The 9040-nt window shown below is 35.4% G+C and overlaps 2 protein-coding genes across 3 annotated transcripts in view; both read left to right on the top strand.

Annotated features, from left to right (window-relative positions):
• LOC107626025 (histone deacetylase complex subunit SAP18) overlaps positions 1–2568 on the top strand; it is a gene marked incomplete in the record, with an annotated part of 3037 nt that extends 469 nt beyond the window's left edge. The window contains 3 exon segments of the mRNA XM_021116386.1: positions 1201–1296; positions 2100–2171; positions 2286–2568. Coding sequence (XP_020972045.1) covers positions 1201–1296; positions 2100–2171; positions 2286–2318 — 201 coding nt within the window.
• LOC107626024 (polygalacturonate 4-alpha-galacturonosyltransferase) lies at positions 3344–8828 on the top strand. Of its 2 annotated transcripts, none has more exons than XM_016328789.2 (11): positions 3344–3677; positions 3782–3988; positions 5274–5308; positions 5414–5473; positions 5563–5688; positions 5816–5870; positions 5971–6017; positions 6474–6808; positions 6914–7271; positions 7425–8012; positions 8127–8828. In XM_016328789.2, the coding sequence occupies exons 2-11, from the start codon at positions 3823–3825 to the stop codon at positions 8400–8402; spliced, it is 2046 nt and encodes a 681-aa protein (XP_016184275.1). In that variant the 5' UTR covers positions 3344–3677; positions 3782–3822; the 3' UTR covers positions 8403–8828. The 2 variants fall into 2 exon arrangements, with proteins under 2 accessions (XP_016184275.1, XP_016184274.1); XM_016328788.2 differs by having other exon boundaries at positions 5816–5873.

Raw genomic sequence — 9040 nt, 5'->3', positions numbered from 1 at the left:
TGGAAGGACGCTACTCTTCGTGAATTAACCGAGCTCGTAAATCCTCTAATTCTATGCATTTTTCTTTTCTTTTGCTTTCTCGCAATTTCTTATATTGTGCTTCTTTCTCAGTGTTTTTAGCTTAGGGTTTTAGTTGAAGAAGGAATGGAAAGAGGAACAATGTGTTTGTGATGATAATGATGATGAAAGGTATATAGTTAATATTAGATGGTTTTTCACATGGAATGAAATTTAGGGTTCTAATTTAGTTTAATGTGTTAAGTTACCACATTGGGAGATTTTGTTTTTCTGGAGGCACTGAAAGGGTGTTAAATAGGTTTGTGGGTTGGACGGAGTATTACTGATTCAATAGCACGAGATGAAGCAAGAGCTTGGTGCCATTCTATTATTGAAAAATGGTTTGATGGTATACTACAAAAATGAGACTTAATAAGTTTAGGAAGTGGGTAGTGTGAAGGCATGGAGTTGGGTCGCTGCAAGTGCGTGCGTGGAAGATTGGCATGAATTATGTCACACAAGAAAAGAAAATGGATCAGAAACTGACAATGAATTGAGGTAAACTATAGGAGGCGTGGTTGTAACAAATGATATTTAGGGTTTGTTTTGGGAATTTGTTACTCTGCAACTTTAGTGGGATGTAGTTGTGTGCTAAAAGTGTAACATGGTTAAATGATGGTAATATGCGTTGGTTTAGCATGGAGAAAAAGTGCTGACTTTTGGTTACAGGCATTGAGAAAACGATGTAATGATCAAACGTTTATGGAAGTTGTTAAAATTCATTAAAATGCGAAGGTTTTTATATAGTTATATCTTTGGCTGCAAGTGCCCAGCAGCTTTAAAAGGTGTTTCCGAAAATGGGGTCTTATGTTTTGGTGGTGGCCTGATAGATATCATTTGGATGGTGTCAGACTCTCAGCTGACATGTGCTACTTAGTGTAATCATTGAGATTATAGACTCAAGCCTCTTACAGATTATAGTCAAGCCTTTTGGTGTTTAGTGACCCACGCTTTTGCAAATGACAGATGAGGGGAAGGCGTGAAGCCTAGCTGATGCATTGGTTCTTTTGTTTCTATTATCTGATTGAAGCTTAACGTTTTCCAATATCTGTAATTTGTGTGAAGTATGTTTTCAGTTGGTTTTCCTTTTTCTTTATTGTGGTTCATATTCTTGGCATGTGCTTAGCTGATTATTTTCCACAGGTCAAAGAAGTGGTTAAACCTGCAAGAAGAAAACATGCAAAGCTCTCATTTGCTTTTGTGTTTCCTGATAAAAATGGTCGATTCAAAGTTCAAGAGGTAATACTTTAACTTAATAAGCATTTTTTCCATCCTCTTCCATTTTATGCATACTTTACCTAAAATGGTTCACTCTATATATCTGGTTTGTATAAGAGGGTTCTTGATAACCATGACTCATATGTTAAACTTAGATCAGTAATTTGATTTTGATTATTCAGTAACCACATGCATATCTTTGTGTTAATGCTGATATGTAAAACTTGAATTTGTGAACGGGTAGTATTACCTGTCCTTTTTTATAAGCTCTGTCATCTTTGCTTGTTTTGTGTGGTGTAATCAAAGATATCAAAGGGCATGCCTTCGGTACTGTTGTGGTCCGGGAGGGCCATAAAGGGTCAGTGCATCTTGTGCCTTAAGAGTTAAGAGTTCCATATTGGTGTAGGCAAGGCATTAATTTATCAAATTATCTGTAATATTATTTATTTATTTATTTATTATTATTTGTTAACTGTGGTGTTGAATAGGAAAAAATAGATTATTCAGAGACTAGCTATAGTTGGGAAAAAAAAATTGCTTCTTATCTTTGTCTAACTTGTTAGACATTAATCCCCCAGCACCTTGAGTGGTTTTTAACTACAGTTAAAAATATATAATTAAGTGATTGTTTCAAGTCTACGGTAGTTACTGGTAAACATCTTTGGTACATAGAGATTTCCATTATCTGCAAGATTAAGCTTCCCCCTTTGAAAGAAGTGGCTTTTATAACTAGCTGCTGCAATGAGTCAGAGATTTCCATTATAACTAGCTGCTTCAAGTTGTATAAAATCTTATATTTTGGCAAACTTGATTTCTTCATGAAGGTTGGGAAGACACTAGCTTATGGAAATGGAAGATTTGATGACGGCAAGGCTTTAGCCGAACTTGGTTTTGAGGTGAAGAATTTCTTCTTGTCCTCAAGCTATATTCACAAATTTTATTCACAATGTTGCTGACTTTTTTTTTTTTGGTCAAGACAATATTGCTGACTTTGGTTGTTTATTTCGCAGATTGGTGATTACTTGGATGTGGCTATTCTGTAGGTTCTTATGGGCTGTCTTTATGTGTTTTGGCCTTTTTATATATGAAGGCCTTGAATTTAGTCGGTTTAATAGAAAACTCTATGTAGTGTTTGGTAGTTAATGTAGCATGAACTAAACCAATTTGATTTGCTTGGTTGCGAAAATAGATAAACTTGTGATTGATCAGACCAAGACCCATTATGCTACTGACTAGTGTATTGTTTGATGGGGGCAGAAAGTAAAGGGTTAATTCTTTTCTGTTTCCTGAAAACGAGGGTACAGACATAATGTAAATTGGACAAATTTTCAAACACACAAAGCACAGCGAATGTGGATTAATAATCGGATTCAAGAATAAAAGTAGAGTGATCCGAATCATAATTTGTGGAATGGTTGGTTATAGGGACCCAACTTTTTGCTACTAATAATTAATTTCAAAATAAAGAATATGTAATAAATTGATGCATTTTACGAACATTTTAACTATTTTACAAACTAACTCAAGCATTTTGTATTAGTCGTTGATTTTCGTTGAGGTTTAGAACCTGTTTAAGTTGTCATGTGTAAGAAACGGAGAGAGGGGGTGGTTGGGATAAAATTTAATGAAAAAAATGAGTAAATAATTAACAATTATAAGTTTCATATGTTTTTCAGAAAATTAGATAATGAGGTGAAGAGTTAAGAAAACAAGTAATATTTCAAATTAGTTCTTATGAGTTTTTTAATCGAATGATTTAGTCTTTAATAAATTTTAATCATCAAATCATTTTTAATTTTTTGTTTTGTTAAAAAATTAATTTTTTATTAAATGATTTAGGCGTATTATTCATAAAAATGTTTCGCAAAATGGGATAGAAGTATAGAACAGCGGCAGTATTGTGTTGGCAAAACCGCAAAAGCCTTATCACTTAAACCGTAAGACGACGTCGTTTCCACCATGAGCGCCGTTATATGATTGCGAAGCACCGACAAATAATAATATTGCATTATGGCTTTATCCCTATATTGTAGTTAATTAATCCTTTTGCTAGCCAAGAATAGTAGAATACAAAGGAAAACGATAGAAAACAGCGTGAAGAAAACCCAACTCCACACAACAGTGACAACACAGTAACGGAAAAAACCAAAGTGAACGAACATCAAGACTCAAGAGAGAGAAGAAACGAAAGTTACCACTTACCATCGTCGTTGCCCGTGCTTCCTCTCTCTTTCTAAACCTCTCTTCATCTTTTCGTACGGAATCAGCGCATTGATTCTCTCTCTCTCTCTCTCTGAGTCTCACATTGTGGTTTTGCAATTACTTACTTCACTATTGTTGTCAATGGATTTCGACTAGCATTGTTCCCTTACTCAGAAAGCTCACTCTCCAACCAGATCCAAGTTCGATTCTTCTTCTTCTTCTTTCTCTCTACTTTCTCGCTCTAAAAGCTGCTTTCTTAGTTCTCACACTTTCCAATTTTGCCTTTTACTATTTTGTTTTCCAGAGCGTTCCATTTTTTTTCTTTAGTTTCTATTGTGATAAGCAATGGCGCCAAAGAGAGGGATTTCGTTCTCAAGGAGCAGAAGCAGCAGCGGCAAGTTGTCGTCATCATCTTCGTCATCGTCATCGCATTTTCCTGTTTTGGCGTTCGTGATTCTCTGTGTTATGGCTCCGATGATTTTCTTCCTCGGAAGAGGCCTCTACGCTGCGGGTCAGTTCCTCTCTCTCTGGTGAATTTGCAGATCTCGGAAATGTGAAAGTGGAAAAAATTTGTGGGAGTTAGAAGTGGTTAATTACTCAATTTAGTGTTCGTGAATTATTTATAACTATTAACTTATTAATTTACTATTTATGTAAGATTACAGTTTCTATGCTGTTTGTTTGACTAGGAAGTGTTCTGTTTTAAGTAAGAAAAGCCAAATTAGTGTTTGTGGTTTAAGTAATTAATTAATTAATTAATTAGTAATTGATTACTACTAAGTTATCACTTTAGGTATTTTAGTGTTTCTACGGTCTGTTTGATTAGGAAGTGTGTGGTTTTTGCCGTAGTTGTAGGATGCAGTTCTAACTCCTAAGTTAGAAGGGCAAGTGCCAAACAGGAGAGAAGTTTCTGAAGGGGTAGTTTGGCATTGTAACTTAATATACTTGGTTTCAATTCATTGATGTGGTGGGAAAATGGATCCTTATGGCTGTGGAAAGTGGTGATGGGCAAGTTTATGTGATGAAAAATGGGTTGAATGAATTTGACTAGTTTAGGAAGCTAGTGACCTTGACTAAGTTGTGCAGTGTCACTAGCATGATGTCACTGCTTTGACTCTGAGTTGCACTGCCCCGTTTGGAGAAACTTATTATTATTTTTTTAATGCCACTTAAGGGGATACATGATCTATTTCTTGATTCGGTTAGTCTGTCATATTTGTATCAGGGAGTTGGGACTGTGGAAGATGTTGTTGATATTAATGGAATTTTTGTTAGTTTCTAGTTGATGATAATGTGTTGGTGTTATTCATGGAATTTTGTTTGTTTCTGGTTAATGATAGCGTGTATTTAATATAGGGCTATGTGTATTTGTATTTATATTGGTGCAACATGATTGCTTGCTGACAAGAAGCAATTTTGCCGTCACACGTTGATGGTTTTTGCTTTGGCAATATCTGTGAGTAATAGAATGAGGGTAATGATGAAATCAGAGTCAAAGCATTTTATCTTTGAACTCTTGTTGATCACATGATTCAGTATTGATATTTGACAATAGGATCTGTTAATGCTTATATTTTGTTAGACACTGTTAAATTGTGAGAACTGAAATGCGATGGAATGTACCTGACTGAAACTGGAGATGTACTTCATTTACCATCCTGCTCCCTTTCCCAAATTTGATTCAATAAACCAAAATGAGAAAACAATGTTTTGATTAACATCTCTATGGATCTAATTCTATCCACAACATATTTATGAATTTCAGTTTGGCTAATTACTTTATATGCGTTTTGCAGATCAAGATGATTTTTCAGCAGTTCCAAGTAATCAGGTATTGTGTTTTTTGCTTTACAGTCTATATAACTAAGTACTGATACTTGATACATGTTCTTGCTGGTTTTATTTGTTTGCCTAAAGAACTTGTTGATTGCCACAGGTTGTCACATGGAGAGGATGGCAAGCATTGCAGAATCTTAAATCATTTTTTCCAAAAGAGGCAAGCGCAGCTTATCTTGATCTATATTTTGCATATCTTGTTTTCCACAGAATAGTACTTCTTGGTTTTCTAATAAATGTTATATTTAGGTTCTTGATGTTATCGTATCCAGCACGAATGATACAGGGCCTTTGAGTCTTGATAATTTCAGAAAAAATAATATGTCTGCCTCTTGGAGAGTCGTGGAGTTGGAGACTTCAAATGCCACAAATGAGGTTTGGAAGATTGTTTCTTCAAGAACATTAAATAGCTGTATTCTACGGTGGAACATTATTATTAATTTATTATCATATTGCTTCTAAATTTTCAATATTTTGTTTTATTTGTTAAACTCAAAACCAGCCCAAAACAGATGACAGACAAGAGAAACCAAAGCTGAAGGATGGAAAATCTTCAGCTGGTATCATACTTTGTCATATGATCTGTCTATACTCTATATTGTAGCTTAGTTTTCTGTCCAATTAGTATGTTTTATTAATTGTATGTTATGAATGTAGATGGTCGTACTCGATGGATTGATAGTCCTACGCAACAAGCCAGAAGGGTGAGCATCATTCTTTTAACGTTGTATTGTTAGGTCTTCTTCAATAGCTTGTTTGCTTTATTGCTTACACCTTTGGTTGCTAACTTTCCACTGTGGGTATGCATTCTAGCGACATTTTGGTTTCTTTTATGATAAATGGCAAACGAATTTTTCTGTCTTAATGTAACATTCATCTAGCTAGAAATTATGTTTTCAGAATACATTTACTTATGTTATAACTTTATAATTTGGTCCTGGATTATGGTATAAATATCTTTAGTAAGTTTCATTCTGTCATTTGTCAGTTTACCCTAAAATTTAACTCATTGGTGGTACTCTTCTGGACAATGAAACTTGTTCTTGTACTGCTAGAAAATAAAAGCTGTTTTGTTTGAAGATAATGATTTTGAATTTTCCTCCCCACAAAAAACAAAAGAAGAATGAAATAATTTTTGACGTTATGCACATTTTCTGCAGCAATTAATAGGGAAAAGGCGGGAGAGGCGTGCTGCTGAGTTGGTAAAATTGAACGATGAATTAATCGCAAAACTTGAAAATTCAGCTATTGAACGCTCAAAATCTGTTGAGTCAGCTGTTCTAGGTAAATACAGCATTTGGAGGAAAGAAGTTGAGTATGAAAATGCTGATTCTACTGTTCGGTTGATGCGGGACCAAAACATTATGGCTAGGGTATATTTAAGTATTGCAAAGATGAAGAACAAGCTTGAACTTTTCCAAGAACTGCAAACTCGGCTAAAAGAGAGTAAACGTGCTTTAGGCGATGCTACTTCTGATGCTGATCTAAATCGCAGGTAGTTTGGCCATGTGTAATGTCATCAAAATTACATATGTTCCTGTCTTTCTATGCCATCGGCTGAATTTACTTATTTAACTAATTTTTGTTTGATTATCTCTAGTGCACATGAAAAGATAAAGGCTATGGGTCAAGTCCTGTCAAAAGCAAGAGAACAATTGTATGACTGCAAATTGGTATCTGGGAAACTAAGGGCAATGCTACAAACAGCCGATGAGCATGTTCGGAGCTTTAAGAAACAGAGTACATTTCTCAGTCAGTTGGCTGCAAAGACGATACCTAACGGAATCCATTGCTTATCTATGCGTCTTACCATAGATTACTACCTTCTTCCACCGGAAAAGAGAAAGTTCCCTGGGAGTGAGAACTTGGAGGATCCCAGTCTTTATCATTATGCACTGTTTTCAGACAATGTCTTGGCTGCATCTGTTGTTGTCAACTCAACTATTACGAATGCTAAGGTGTCAGCGCAAATATCCTTTTACCATGACAGTTTTTGTCACGTGCATTATTTCCTTTAATAAATATTTTGTGCCTCAAAATAGCCAATAGGATATCCATGTATTGTTTATGCACACCATCTATTGTTTCATGATTTATTTTCAACATTGCAGGATCCTTCAAAGCATGTTTTTCATCTTGTTACTGACAAACTAAATTTTGGAGCCATGAACATGTGGTTTCTGTTGAACCCACCTGGAAAAGCTACAATTCATGTTGAAAATGTCGATGAATTTAAGTGGTTGAACTCATCCTACTGCCCAGTCCTGCGGCAGCTAGAATCTGCAACAATGAGAGAGTATTATTTTAAGGCAGGCCATCCGAACACACTTTCTTCTGGTGCTTCAAATCTGAAGTACAGAAACCCCAAATATCTGTCAATGCTCAACCATCTGAGATTCTACCTTCCACAAGTTTATCCAAAGTTGGATAAGATCCTTTTTCTCGATGATGACATCGTTGTCCAGAAGGATTTGACTGGTTTGTGGGCTGTGAATCTCCAAGGTAAAGTAAACGGTGCAGTCGAAACATGTGGTGCGAGCTTTCACCGATTTGACAAGTATCTGAACTTTTCAAATCCACATATTGCAAGAAATTTTGATCCGAATGCTTGTGGCTGGGCATATGGAATGAACATATTTGATCTGAAGGAGTGGAAAAAGAAGGATATCACTGGCATATATCACAAGTGGCAGAATATGGTGAGCAGTTGAACGCAGCTTTGGTTTATGTTACACATGTAATCTATTCTCACACCAATAGATGACCACAAAAGAAAACCTTACTGACCATTTCCTTTTTGTGTCTGATTCTAGAATGAAGACAGGGTGCTGTGGAAGCTGGGTACATTACCCCCGGGGCTAATGACATTCTATGGTCTCACGCATCCGCTAAATAAATCATGGCACGTTCTTGGTTTGGGTTATAATCCAAGCGTAGATCGATCCGAGATTGATAGTGCAGCAGTTGTACACTACAATGGCAACATGAAACCATGGTTGGAGATTGCCATGACAAAGTATAGGTCTTACTGGTCCAAATATGTGAAGTATGATCATCCCTATCTTCGGAACTGTAAGCTACATGAGTAATAATGATAAGTTACGGAGAACTATTCTTTCTCCATTATGGCTTTGGCTGTGTCAAATACAGTGCCATGCTAGAATGATGATCAAATGTCTTAGAAGAGATAAGGTCAGTCTTGTTCTATATATTAGCCTCCCACGTCATATGTTCCCCACATCATTGTTATTTTAGCTTTCAATTCATTTAATTTGTTCACACCACTCTCACCCATTTGAAAACAAGGTACATAAGTAGTATACCTTGTTTACTATTAAAACAAAAAAAATTCCCCATTGTACAATAGCCTGATGCTAAGAGAAAGTCTAGAAATTGAATATCATATTCTGTATTCTTTGGAAAGATAACTTTCCTGTTCAGTTTTGAGGACTTGGTTGTTATTTGCATAGTCTGAAGGATATTAGTATATTACTGTGAGGGAATATTTTTCTATTTTCGCTTCATGAGTTCGGGAGTATTTTTACTAAAAACACAACCAAACCATATAAATGTCTTTGAAGCTTAATTTTTTTACCCCCCAATAGTACATGTCAATTAAAAAGTTTATGGTTATACTAATAACTAATTCTTTTTTTCAAACGCTACCTGTAACTATTCATCCACTTAACAAACAAAGTTAAATTTTAAAATTTATAAAACCATTATC

This window comes from Arachis ipaensis, chromosome B02 (genome assembly GCF_000816755.2).
Source record: "Arachis ipaensis cultivar K30076 chromosome B02, Araip1.1, whole genome shotgun sequence".
NCBI classification, from domain to species: domain Eukaryota; kingdom Viridiplantae; phylum Streptophyta; class Magnoliopsida; order Fabales; family Fabaceae; genus Arachis; species Arachis ipaensis.
The sequence above is the reverse complement of the archived record's forward strand: the minus strand, read 5'-3'. Positions and strand labels throughout refer to the sequence as shown.

What these genes read in the sequence shown, in the direction of transcription:
- LOC107626024 (XM_016328788.2), top strand. Translation starts at nt 3,823, where the DNA reads ATGGCGCCAAAGAGAGGGATTTCGTTCTCAAGGAGCAGAAGCAGCAGC. An exon ending in AATCATTTTTTCCAAAAGAG is followed by an intron (nt 5,474 to 5,562) that starts GCAAGCGCAGCT and finishes TGTTATATTTAG; the next exon opens with GTTCTTGATGTTATCGTATC. An exon ending in CTACGCAACAAGCCAGAAGG is followed by an intron (nt 6,018 to 6,473) that starts GTGAGCATCATT and finishes CATTTTCTGCAG; the next exon opens with CAATTAATAGGGAAAAGGCG.